Source organism: Physella acuta, unplaced genomic scaffold (genome assembly GCF_028476545.2).
Source record: "Physella acuta isolate Inbredline_101_S28 unplaced genomic scaffold, ASM2847654v3 ptg000917l, whole genome shotgun sequence".
Lineage (NCBI taxonomy): Eukaryota > Metazoa > Mollusca > Gastropoda > Physidae > Physella > Physella acuta.
In genome coordinates this window covers 181,107-194,807 of record NW_026732434.1, presented here as the reverse complement: position 1 = coordinate 194,807, position 13,701 = coordinate 181,107, and the positions used below count along the sequence as shown (strand labels likewise).

The 13,701-nt window shown below is 34.7% G+C and overlaps 1 protein-coding gene across 1 annotated transcript in view; it reads left to right on the top strand.

The window, feature by feature from the left end:
* Positions 1 to 13,701, top strand: part of LOC131953352 (ATP-dependent RNA helicase DHX8) — a 108,681-nt gene that overhangs the window by 91,538 nt on the left and 3,442 nt on the right. The window contains exons 2-18 of the mRNA XM_059316507.1: positions 2,146 to 2,184; positions 4,560 to 4,653; positions 5,452 to 5,537; positions 5,663 to 5,821; positions 6,382 to 6,644; positions 7,041 to 7,263; positions 7,481 to 7,579; positions 7,714 to 7,824; positions 8,107 to 8,395; positions 8,832 to 8,929; positions 9,307 to 9,454; positions 9,947 to 10,128; positions 11,048 to 11,242; positions 11,598 to 11,783; positions 12,336 to 12,422; positions 12,820 to 12,943; positions 13,197 to 13,378. Coding sequence (XP_059172490.1) covers positions 4,560 to 4,653; positions 5,452 to 5,537; positions 5,663 to 5,821; positions 6,382 to 6,644; positions 7,041 to 7,263; positions 7,481 to 7,579; positions 7,714 to 7,824; positions 8,107 to 8,395; positions 8,832 to 8,929; positions 9,307 to 9,454; positions 9,947 to 10,128; positions 11,048 to 11,242; positions 11,598 to 11,783; positions 12,336 to 12,422; positions 12,820 to 12,943; positions 13,197 to 13,378 — 2,526 coding nt within the window. The 5' untranslated portion in view covers positions 2,146 to 2,184. The remainder of the gene's footprint in view (positions 1 to 2,145; positions 2,185 to 4,559; positions 4,654 to 5,451; positions 5,538 to 5,662; positions 5,822 to 6,381; positions 6,645 to 7,040; positions 7,264 to 7,480; positions 7,580 to 7,713; positions 7,825 to 8,106; positions 8,396 to 8,831; positions 8,930 to 9,306; positions 9,455 to 9,946; positions 10,129 to 11,047; positions 11,243 to 11,597; positions 11,784 to 12,335; positions 12,423 to 12,819; positions 12,944 to 13,196; positions 13,379 to 13,701) is intronic.

The window sequence follows — 13,701 nt, the reverse complement described above, 5'->3', positions numbered from 1 at the left end:
GTAAAATACCCTTTCAACCTTTTCCATGGGCAGGTGAAGTTCACCGTTTTCAGCGGACTCTTTTATTGAAGGGATGGTGCACTATGCATAGCCGCCTTTAGTTTCCATTTTAAGGACTCGGAACGGGATGCAAACCTGGAAACTTTCTGAATAGTAGTAGAGCGGTCTACCATTCGACTATGCCGTCCCCCATTCTGCGACGAAACATGTAAAGTCCATCTGTTTCTGTGACCTAGGCACATGGTTGTCGATGTTATGACCAGCAATCTAAACAACCCCCCCCCCCCGGCATCATTTTAGGTAAACCTATTTTTATTATATAAGTATGCCTAGGGGGTCGTCCATAAATGACGTCACAGTCGTAGGGGGAGGGGGATGTCCGTAATTTTGTGACGGTGTGTGATGAGGGGGAGGGGTTCAGATGGTGCGACGTCACACTTTTGCATTATAAAAATTCAATGCTAGAAAACGAATTTCGCGGTTTAGAAGACTGTTTTAATAAATTGTAATAAGAATTGATTAAAATACTCTATTTTGACACAGTTCAGACCAGATTTTAGAAAAATATCGATGTTTAAAAAAAATTCTACTGCAGTTTTGAGGGGGGTTGTAGGCTGAGGTGTGACGTCATTTTAGGGGGGGGGGGTCTGGCTTTTTGTGACGACGTGTGACGTAGGGGAGGTGGGAGGTAAAAATCGTCCAAAAAACGTGACGTCATTTATGGATGACCCCTAGGAACCGAACTTGAGACTTTTGGCATAGCTTTCGTGCGCTATGCTACGCCGTTCGGAAAGATGCAATTTGAGCAACCTGGGTTACATACAGCACAAAACTTTGTATGTCTAATAAACAATTTTGTTGACGTGTAAAACGTCAGATCTGTTGAGCTTTGGTCACTTATCATGGGTTATGATTCAGTAGCGTAGCGAGGGGGTGGCGGGGGGGACATATACATATGTCCCCGGGCGCCGACCTTATGGGCGCCAAAATGGGTTTGAAAAATAAATGGAAAGGTTGAGGGGGGCGCAAATCAAAATCTTGAGGGAGTTGCAAATCGAAAAGTGGTTTGTTTAAAACAAAATAATTCCTCGTGTGTCACAAATGTTTCGAATAATATCCTGGCTAGACTATTAGTTTTGTTTATTTAATTTTTTAAAAATTTTATAATCATCTTCCTATTTGTGCTTGTTAGAGTGACAATCTATTTAAAATAGGTCTATTGTATTTTGTGTGTGAGCTTTGTTTTTAAAAGTATCGTTATGATACTTTCTTTATAATATTATAGTGTCTATAACTATAATAACTATAACCTAATCGTAAAAAGCTATTCGTGGAAATGATGGTTCAGATGGGTTGGAAAAACAAATCGAAAGTCTGAGGGGGGGGGGTGCAAATCGAAAGTTTGAGGGGGAGGGTGCAAATCGAAAGTCTAAAGGGGGGGGGGGGGTTGCAAATCGAAAGTATGTCCTCGGGCGCCGGGAACAGTGTTTCTTTATGACTTTTTTCTCCGGGGGGGGGGGGGGGGGCTATTGAAATTTTCAGGGGGGGGGGGACACTGTTAAAAGTATATATTTTCTATATAAATTTCATTTCGTTCGGGGGGGGGGCGGTAGAATATTTTGGTTAAAATGACACTGAGCAAATATATTTTCGCTATACCGTCTTATGAAGAGAATGGGACGGCGTGGTGGGACGATAGAGTGCACGACAGCTAGGCCTAACCCGAAAATCTCTAAACTCATTACTAATGGGTATCTGACTCACGTTCAGAGAACGTAAACTGGGCATAGTGACCACACAATCACTTTATATGCCGAGATCACAGAAACGGGGGAGCTCTACTACACCACAAGGACCGAAAGGTTTGAAAGGATAACGTTTGTTTTTTTATGGTGAAAAAATATATTGATGGTTTAGGCCTTGGCCTATTGTAACAATCTGTGAACTATTATCAGAATCGAACGCGACCTAAATAGCATTTACAATCAAGCCATGTGCTAGAAATGTGCGTTGGCTAATGACTAGAACAACGTTCGCAAAACAATGTTTGTATAAATAGGTTTTGACTGAAAATTACTGCTGTGACTGCTTTGCGAATAGTTATATAATTTGGTCTATTTACGTCAGTTGGGCTAAGTTTAACAATCAATACATAAACAAAAAGTAAAAGTTATACGGATAAACGTAAGATTTCTGTTACGATTTAATCTAGTCTAGATAACTATCCTCTCGTTTATCTATCATTTAACTTTACAATACTCTATCAGTAATATTGGTTTTAGATCATGATCTAAAATTAACTAAGGTTTTGAACTTTCTTTTTAGAATCTGATTCTGAAAGTGAGAACTCTCTCTCTCTACTCAGTCTAGCAGCAGCTCTAGCTAGTGTGAGCTAGACTCTAGACTAGATCTTGAAAATCTAGATCTAGAATCTAGTAGAATTTCTAAAATCTAGATCTAGAATCTATTCTAGACTCTAGTAGTAGTACTAGTAGAAAGAAAGAATAAAAGATAGATCTAGGTCTAAAAATAGATTGCTAGATCAACAGCAGATCAGATCTAGGGTGTTGGGAGATTGCGAGACGCGAAAAGCGAAATGGCGAGGTGGGAAAATGCGAGAAGATAATGCGAGACCTACCTACGGAATTAAGGGTAAATAGCGAGAAACTTTTTGCGAAAAAAAAATGTTTTTTTTCATGTTTTTTTCATCTTTATTTACATTATTTTTTTTCTGTTTTAAAATAAACAAGCATTTAGCCATACCCTTTAACACGAGTGTTGTATGTTGTTATTTTTTATCTAGATTTTATTATATAGATATATAGATACTAAGAAGATAGATAGATCGTTGCTGTGCTACTCTAATCGCCCGCTCTCGTTAGCGAGAGGAAAATCCCGGCTAAGTCGGTATTAATTTTAAAAATCTATCCCGCTCATGATTATACAAACGTGAGCTGTGTCATTGTGAATTGGTATAATCTTGTCAGCAGGAGAGATATTCTGCAACGTGTATTTATGGATTTTTGTACTTGCAAAAAGTGTAAAAGTATAAACAATTCAAAAAAGTGCAATTTTTAATTAAGTAATTTTAATTACAAACAAAATTTACAAACAAAATCTCCTGAAACAGTCCTAGCACTACGCAAACATACCTCTTGACACCATCTTTCACACATAGTACATCCAACCCAGTTCATTATACCTTTTGCACTTCTTCTTATCCACATTCACAACATGTCACATTCTCATCACAGTTGACCTCCTCGTTCATCCCACAAACAACACTGGCACCCATGTTCTCATCATCATCATCATCCGCACGCTCAACATCTGTTTTCCGTTTTTTATAATTTGTATTTTTTATCATTTCTGTAATTTTGGCAATGTCTTGCTCATTGTGGTCATCAGCCGAAAGTTTTAACAATGTAAACGAAACGTCTTTGAAGTCTGGACCTAATACCACTAAAAATCGGGTGCGGTAAATTTTTCGCAGAAATCTTCGCATTTCATCACCACCCAGCGTAAGTATCGGGTTGTGGTAAAATGCGAGACTAAAAGTCAAGTGACTGACCGTTTTCGCGCCCTTCTCGCATTTTCCCGCCTCGCCATTTCGCTTTTCGCGTCTCGCTATTTCCCCACACACTCAGATCTAGGTCTAGTTTTAGATCTAGAATATAGAATCTAGATCTAGAGTCTGATCAAGACTAGACATCTAGATTCTACAAATAATCTACACTCACACACTACAGTTAATGAGTTATTTACATATTTACTAATATTTACTATTTAATTTTATTTAGCCTACTGTTTTAAAGTGGTCGAGACTAGTTATGTGAAAAAAGGTGACTCCTTGAATTTTAGTAATTGTTTCACATTTTTAGGAGAATTTATGTTTTAAAATTTACAAAAATGTTTCAAAGTTTCATTTAGGGCCTACATACCTGTTTTTAAGCACTAGTATTAAGTATTAAAACTATTCAGTAGGCCTAATAAATAAGCGATGTTTTCATCAGATGCAACTAAGCTCATTTGAAATTTACTTTAGCAGCCATCTTGTTTAAGTTTTTTTGGTAAAATTATAATGGGAGATTCAGGGGAAGCCACTCTACTTTACAGATGGCTGCTGTTTATATAGCAAATCTTGCTCGCAAACACTGCTGTTTAAAGTTAATTCCTGGCTTTTATTGATATATTTAGCCATTGATTTTGGTTTATTATTCAGTTATCTATAATATTTGCCACAAATATATCACAATATACTATACACTATACATTATACATCTATTAAAGCCTTTACAATGAGGCAACTTTTTTTTACACTACTAGCAGCGGCCAATTTTACGCACCTAAAATGATAGATTACAGAATTAATTATTAGAGGAACTAGGCTAATTATTAACCTAAACTAGACAAAACCATGCAATTAGTAAATTAGGCACTAGCTCTACAACTACAAAATAATATAGCCAGACCTACTCAAAAATGAAAAGTTCAGCATCAAGTGGAATTTCTTTTGTTTTCTCTTCCAGGAAACTAAATTCTTTTATATTCAATTTTAGATGGATGAAATACAAAAGCTTGAATACCTGTCTCTGGTGTCAAAAGTTTGTACAGAGCTTGAAAACCATTTAGGGATTAATGATAAAGACTTAGGTAAGTTTTTAATTTAAAATACTTTAGCTTAAAGTTAAAATGCTACTAATTACGTAGACTTATTATATTTCTGATCCTTAGGCCTACTTACTACTTGACAAAGTATAAATATATGATTTTTTTGTGTATCTTCAATACTAGTGTCTGTAATGAATGCCACAATAATGGATTCTTCTTAAAAAGGGTGTTGGCTTAATAAATTACAACTAATATAACTTGCTCATGTCAAGCTAACCCTTTCCCTAGTGCTGCTTGTCCTGTTAAACCAATACTACTTTTTCTTATTTCTTTATGGCCCCTGGGGAGCAAAGGGCTGCAGCCACACAACTCCACTGGACTCGGTTGTGTGCTGTTCTCTTAAAATGTATCCATGTAAGCATGGCAACCCCTTCAGTTGCCCCTTCTTCTACTGTTCTCCAGGATTTCCATGGCCAATACTACTATTTTACAACCTAATATGCCTATTTTGGAAGACTCCATTATTAGACACTGGTAAAACAAATATGCCTACTCTGTGGGTTTTTATGTTCACATTTATTTTTTGCCATGTATAAATCATGGCCAGTCACTCCTTTAATGACTTGTAAAAATATATTGAATTGTCATAATGAGCTATTTATGTTATTTGCTGCTTGTTTTTGTATAAATTGAAGTATGATTTAATAGTTTAAAAAGAATGAAAGGCTCTGTGTTTTATATTTATAAAACTGCATACATTTGATAAATATAAAAAGTTATTACTTTATTATTACTTACTGAATTACTTTAACCCTTTGAACTTGCACTTTTTTTAAACAGCTGAATATGTAATTGATTTAGCTGACAAAAACAACACATTTGTTACATTTAAGAAAGCCTTGGAGGAAAGAGATGCTCATTTCTCTGTAAGTTGATAAATTAGGCTCTCTATTTTTGTTAACAGTTTTTTTTAAATCCTTTAATCTAATATACATTTTAGTAGTGTTTTCTCTTTTCAAAATAATTTTTATCTCGTTATTAATTATTACAGGAATCTCTCATTGCCAACCTCTTAAGGCTCATCCAAAAGATGAAACCAAAGCCTAAAAGTTTTGAAGAAGCAGAAAAGTATGAAGATCAAAAAGATGATCCTGATTTAAAAAAGAAATTATTTCCTGGTCTTGCCTTACCTAATGACCCACAAGTCAGAGTAAGTTAGAATATTCTTTTTTTTTTTGCTCGGTTTTATGATTCCTTAATTTTTAACTTGAAATTTATTTCATTTTACCAGCCTTAGTCATGGATTGAATCCACCTTTATACATTTTTATAGTAAAAGAATTGGAGGATATACACACCAAAAAACTAGCTAACATAACATTGTTGAATGTATCTATTCATAATATCAGAATACTACTTGACATATATCTATATCTGTGCAATGTTTCTCCTTGTTAGTCACAAGGTGTTGCCTACATACAACATATTAACAAGGGGTACTGGTTTTCAATAGCCCATTACTAATAATAATTAAGTCTTATGGAATTACATTTTTATGCCCATAAAGTATACTGGATAGACAAGGTATTACCAGGGCACAAGTGGCAAGGCAATATAATATGTCTAGGCAGAAATTACAGCTCAGCTGGGTGCATTACACAGATGATATAAAGTAACAGTTAAAATGATAATTTTATAACAAAATCTAATTACTAAAATATTGATTTTAAATACAGAGAGATAAGCCTTATTCAATGTTTTTTGTCAATAGAGCATGTTGATTGGCGACACTAATAGCAGTGATGAAGAGGATACAGGACTGAAAAAAGAACAGATTACACCTGAGTATAAAGAAGAAAAACCTAGCTTTTCAAAAGCAGGAGATGAATCTGTTGCTAATTCCATGATGATGGAACTTGAAGCCCTGCTGGGCAAGGCAAACAAAAAAACTGATGATGCTCCTGTGAAAAAGAGACGCAAAAGCCGCAGTAGGAGTCGAAGCAGAAGTCGAAGCAGAGACAGAAATAGAAGAAGGTGAGAAAAATAATTACATGAAAAAACTAGAACATTAAAAAATTGTAAAAAAGATAATCCTATTGTTTGGGAAAAAAAAATTAAGAAGAAATTACGTATTTTAAATTTCATCATGGTCTAGTTTCTACTTGTGGAGGTGACATATAAATGGTTTTTAGATATGTTACCTTACGGAAAATGCATTTTATTTTTAATTTAAAAAAAAATATTTTCTAAAAAAAAATAACAATAAGACTGCAGATCTATTGAAAAATTTATTGAAGGACATACTCTTCACAATTTTATCATTAGTTTTTTTTTTAGTTATTTATGTCATACTCATATCTATTATTTTGCTTATGTTTGTTTGATTAAGGTCTTAAAATGGAAATAATTTTGTCTATATTTAAAATCTAGGAAAAAACGTTCTCGGAGTAGACATAGATCTCGTAGTAGGTCACGATCTAGCAGTAGATCCAGATCTAGACACAGAAGACATCGTAGAAGCAGATCCAGATCACGAAGCAAAGACAGGGGCAGAAAAACTAAAGACACCTCAGACCGTAACATTAGAGATTCAGACAAAACAAAAGTTAAAGATGCTTACAATGACATCCCTTTGGAGCCTGTTGTTGGATCAGTGAGTACTTTCTCACATATTTACCTACAGATACATAATCATTATAAATAAATTTATTTGTCCATCTTAATTTATGTCTAATTATTAAATAATAACCAACTTCTGGAATAATTTCCATGTTGGGGATAATAGATACATTTTCTGCTCAACATTGTTTTGTTTTTGTTGAGTTTAGTATTTTCATATCACTAATTGTAACATTTGTGTGTCTCTTTAGATTTATGAAGGAAAAATAACTTCCATCCTACCTTTTGGTTGTTTTGTGCAATTGGAGGGACTTCGAAAACGTTGGGAAGGTCTGGTTCACATTTCACAGGTAAATATTCTCATTGGTATTGTAGCAATTAATCAACTTTGTGCAGTTTACTTTTGATAAATCTTTACTAACTGATAAGCTGAGTTGATGTTGTTTTTAGTGTTCAAAAACATACATCTAATTTTTATCACCAGCTAAGGAGAGAAGGTCGTGTTACCAATGTAAGCGATGTGGTCACCAAAGGTCAAAAAGTGAAGGCAAAAGTTTTATCTTTTACTGGCAACAAACCAAGTTTATCCATCAAGGTGGGACGTTGTACAGAATATGTTTCAAATAGAACATTATTTTCTGAACTAAGCTAATATTGTTTTTAGTTAAAGATTCAATTTTTTTGGTACTATTTTTGTTTTTAACTTAACAGTGTAAAATAATTTTTGAAAATTTTTTTATTGTAATTTTTTAAAAGCTTTTTTTTTTTATTAAATTTTTTAAAATACGATTTGATGTACAATTTTATTTATTAAATTTTTTTTGTAATCTATTAATTCCAATGATAGTTAAACTGTATTGATTTCTATATGATCTAGGATGTGGATCAAAGGACAGGAGAAGATCTGAACCCCAGCCGTGTACATGTTGGTGGTGAGGTCAGGGGAGAGGACCTTGATGCCCGTAACCCTGACCGTCCCAGTACACTGCCCTTGGTGGATGCCCCAGAACTGGAGGATGAGAAATCTGAGATGAAAACTTTCAAGCGTCTGTCATCCCCTCAGCGCTGGGAGCTGAAGCAGATGATGGCTGCTAATTGTATAGATGTTACAGCTTTGCCAGACTTTGATGAGGAGACTGGTTTACTGCCTAAGGAAGATGACTCAGGTACATTTTGTGTTTGCTAATAGTAACTTTTAAAAAAAAATAGTGAGATTGATGTAAAGATAATTTACTTTCTACTTAATCCTCTTTGTTCATTGTGGACCATAGAGCCTCAACCATAATCTTTGATTTTATCTGGTCCCCGGGTGTTAATTTTGCAGTCTCCCAATACAATCCTGCTGACTTCAGTTAGGATTAGGATATGTATTTTATTATTTAATCAGATTTTTTTAAAAATCTGTTTCACAAGATTTCACAAATCTGTATGGGTAGAATTTTTTGTCCACTTTATTAGCGTGATGATAAAATTATTTTATAGATGTTTATCTTTGAATTTGCTTTTTCAATTTGTTTTAAAACTTTAACTACTGTACTTTTAGTCTGATTTTCTTTTTAAAAAAAAATATCAACTTCTAGAAAAAATGAATTCTATTTTCAGATGAGGATGTTGAGGTTGAAATGGTTGAGGAAGAACCCCCTTTCCTTCGAGGTCATGGCAGACACTGGGTAGAGTTGAGTCCTGTCAAGATTGTTAAGGTCAGTGTACTTCTATTAACCTAATCACAGTGGATTTCACACTTAAGGTGGTGGAGGAGGGGGGTGGGTGCCAGTAAGTTGGTAAAAGAATGTAAAGAAGGGGAATGGGGTGGGGTTCCAACATAATTTTTTTTTTCTTCAAAATTTTAAAAGTACTAAACTGTGTAAATAACTGAATGCATCCATCGTTTTTCAAATTTCAAAATAATTTTTATGAATTTCAGCATACAATAAATTATACCATAATAAACTGGTCTTTTATGAGACTTAAAACCATCATATGAAAATTATTATAGATTAACAAGAATAAAATAAACTGTGCAATAAACAGGTAAACTGAATAAATTATTCTAAGCTAGGATTTGTCTTTGTTTCAGAACCCTGATGGCTCCCTAGCTCAGTCTGCTATGATGGGCAATGCCCTGCAGAAAGAGCGTAGAGAGATGAAACAAGCTCAGAGAGAGGCAGAGGTCAACTCAGTTCCCACAGTGTTAAATAATGACTGGATTGATCCAATGCCTGAAGGTGATTCTAATTACATTTTGATTTCTTTTACATTGATACTGCAGCTCTTAAATTGTGCAATTGAAAAAAAGTTTCTTTTTCTGATCTTATGTTCCATAGGGCAGATGATGTAGAGTTCAAATGTTTCTAGAATATGAAGGGTTGGTGTGGTTAGCACTATGCTCCATTCTCTTTCCCTAACGTTAGTCAGGTAACCATCAGAGCTGGGTGAAATCAGGGACATCTTGCAGACTCAAATCTGGACAGGATCAGAACTCGAGACTTTTGGGTTACCAGTTAGAAAAGTTAGAAAAAAAGATATATATCTTAAGATTTGGAAACCTTTAAGGCAGATGAATTAGAGTTCTTAGGCCTCAGAATGAAAAAGGATTTTGGGGACAGTGCTATGAATATACTCCCTCATCTCAAGTGAGGTACCCAGTGTCATGGCATATCATACTAGAGTTAGAGTTTGTTATTCAGTGCATTGACTGTTATGATTCTCCATGTCAGATGGTGGTAGAACACTAGCTGCCAATATGCGAGGTGTGGGGATGGCACCGAAAGAGGAGCCAGAGTGGAAGAAGCACATAAGTGGTGGAGCTAAAGCCTCGTATGGCAAGAAAGAGAAGAAATCAATTATTGAACAACGACAAAGCTTGCCAATCTACAAACTAAAAGATGATCTGCTTAAGGTCAGTCACAGAGAATTATATTAAGGTTAATTTTTAACTTTGATAGATCATCCCTAAATATTTGCAACAAACTTGTTCTGTCTTATTCCCCTTTAAATTAGTAGTCTCCCTAAATTATCTCTACTGCGTTCCCTCTAAGCTGCACTGTTGTGCTGCCATGCAGTAGTTGTGAACCCTGCAGTGCAGTCATTTTGTAAAATACATATATCCTTTAGAACACAGCACACACAAAATACTCATTGCACTCTACCTTTTTCCCCTTTAGAGGGAATGTTGACTGCAATAATGAACTCTGCTTAGTTAACCCCCATGCATTTTCTACATACATGGTGTCTAAAAAAGTTAATTAATGTGAGTTTTAAATTTTATTCTTCTATTAGTGATGTCTATAAAGTTTCCCTTTCAAACCTGACGGTCTAAGGGGCAAGTGAAGTAGAGTTAACTTGTTTCTGTGACCTCGGCATATGAAGAGATAGTGTGGTCAGCACTATGCCCAGCCGCCTTTACTTTCCCTAACGTGAGTTAGGTACCCATCAGAGTTGGGTGGACACAGGGATGGTCTACTGACTTGAACCCGGATTCGAACTCGAGACTTACGGGTTAGCAGTCCAGCTCTCTACCGCTAGACCACTCCGTCCCATAGTGATGTCTATAATTTATTCCAATTAAGTTATACAGAAGAATTTATTTGAAATTTTATTGCTACTTTATGTATTCGCTCTCCATTTATTGAAACAAATAAAGACTCCCTTGTTTGTTTTAAAAGTAATACCGTTTGTTGGCATATTTCAGAATTCTACCATATATTCTTAATAAATCTATCCAAACTGATAGCCACAACCATATACTGACTATGTAGGATAAAATTACTTGTATCTATAACACTGAGTGTACTTATTTAAATACATCTTTACACCAGGCTGTGTCAGACAATCAGATACTCATTGTCATTGGAGAGACAGGGTCAGGTAAAACAACACAGATCACGCAGTACCTAGCCGAGGCTGGCTACACCACCAGGGGGAAAATTGGCTGCACACAGCCCAGGAGAGTGGCCGCCATGTCTGTGGCCAAGAGAGTGTCTGAAGAGTTTGGTTGTCGTCTGGGTCAGGAAGTATGTCTGCTTCTTTTTATTTTAAGTATACTGTTGCTAGGTCAAGAAAATTGTCTTTTTTTTAAATTTATTACTAGTATAATTTTACAAAGATATAGGCCTATGCATGATGGAAAACATTTCTGTATTACTCTTTTCAAGATTTTTTTTAGTTTTCAATGATAATTTTCAAGTTTAAATTAAAAACCTCTTCATAATTAAAAATTCATAAAGTAATGGTCAAAATGATTTTTTTAGTGTTGAGTTTCAAATTGTATGTTGCTTTGAATATAATTAATTTTTTTTATGACAACATCTTAACTTTACAATTGTTCTACTTAGGTTGGCTACTTAACTTTACAATTGTTCTACTTAGGTTGGCTACACCATTCGTTTTGAGGACTGCACCAGCGCAGAGACCAAGATCAAGTACATGACTGATGGTATGTTGCTCAGGGAGTGTCTGATTGATGGTGACCTCACTCAGTATGCTGTCATCATGTTGGATGAGGCTCACGAGAGAACCATTCACACAGATGTTTTGTTTGGTCTTCTCAAGCAGGTATTTATTTCATCATGGTACTCTACCTTTATCTAGCAATATCTAGTAGTTTGGAAAGTCTTCTTCTATATATTTACTTCATTCCCTGTAGTTTACATTAGACTTTTATAATTAAACAAATACTGCATAATTGCCTTTCATCTAGTGGTGACCACAACTAGTACCCTGATAATGAGTACTGTGTTGTTTTCTAGATTTTAAATGAACTATGGTCAACTTGTTTTATATTTCAACTTCAACCTGGTAACTCACCATTCACAAGTATTATCTTGCCTTCTCCAAATGTCTTGTCACCTAGATTTTCTAATATTTTTTTAAAGCAAGTGGGTGGGCCTATCTAAATCCTACTATTTCTACTTCTTGTCTCATGTTCTAGACATTGAAAAAAAATCAGGACATAATTAACCTTAACTTAAACAACGTTAAATATTTTATGAGACATTAACATTTTAGATTTATTAAACTAAGTACAAGTAATATTTTTGTGATTTCTATATAGTAATTTAAAGACAGATAACCTCACATCATACTTGTCATTTTTCTGTTGTACAGGCTGTAAAAAAGAGGCAGGAATTGAAGCTTATAGTTACATCTGCAACACTTGACGCTGTCAAATTTTCCCAGTATTTCTATGAAGCTGTGAGTAACTGGGATTTTTAAAGTTTAATGTGCAATAAAATGTGTATCTTAAATTGAGTAATAATATAGAAGCATTGCATTCAAGAAACTTCAGCTACCTTTTCCTTCTAAAGTCATATAACCTGCGTAGGTTCAGATGCACACAACACTTTGTTATATATAATATACATATGCTATATGACCACACATTCATCAATAGGATTGTTATGATCATCTCTATACAATAGTATTCAATCCTGTTTTATAGAAATTTGATCAGTTCTACTATTTGACCAGACTACTAATTTGTTTTAGTGTTATGATTATCTCTATACAATAGTCACTTACTATCTCTATTTTCTTGTATTGCAGTAATTTTATAATTTACTAATAATTGTATATGGACTCTCTCCCACAGCCCATTTTCACAATTCCTGGCCGCACATATCCTGTGGCTATTCTCTACACCAAGGAAGCAGAAACAGATTATTTGGATGCTTCCCTTATAACTGTCATGCAGATCCACTTAACTGAACCTCCAGGTAATTATTTGTGTGGCTCACTAGTTATAAGGTAACATTTTACTACCAAGTAGGGAAGGTAAAAACATGGTAGGTCAATAATTCAACTTGAATTTTTTTATATCAACTGCTTTAGTGACAGTTAAATATTCCCTGATTTACTTCTGGAAAACTAATCAGTGTGTGACAACACTGCATTTTATTTGAAACACCAGATCCTCTTTTTTTTTTTTTTTTTGAAAAGTGGCTATAGTATGTAACTATGTTTTTTCAGGTGATATATTGTTGTTTTTAACTGGTCAAGAGGAAATCGACACAGCTTGTGAAATTCTGTATGAGAGGATGAAAGCCTTAGGACCTGAAGTTCCTGAACTCATTATTCTACCTGTTTACAGTGCTCTCCCTTCTGAGATGCAGACCAGAATCTTTGAGCCAGCTCCCCCTGGTTCTCGTAAGGTTAGTGTGTCATTATCAGTGGTCTAAGCAAAAGACAGGGAAATACACTAATGTTGTATTGTAGAAATCTGCAAGGTTTTCTGAGAAAATAAAAACCATTTTACTTTTTCTTCCACAAAATATCTAGGGTTCTGCACTAAAAATTTGTTATTTCAGTTATAATCGTTAAAACTGACAATACATTTTTAAAAAGTGTTTCATATTTTCTAAATAACATTGCAAATGAAAAGTTACACATATGACCCTTTAGACACCCATTTCCAACCTCAGCATGTATTAAAAAGAAATGTGAAATAGCCTCACTTAATTTTTTTTACAGTAGT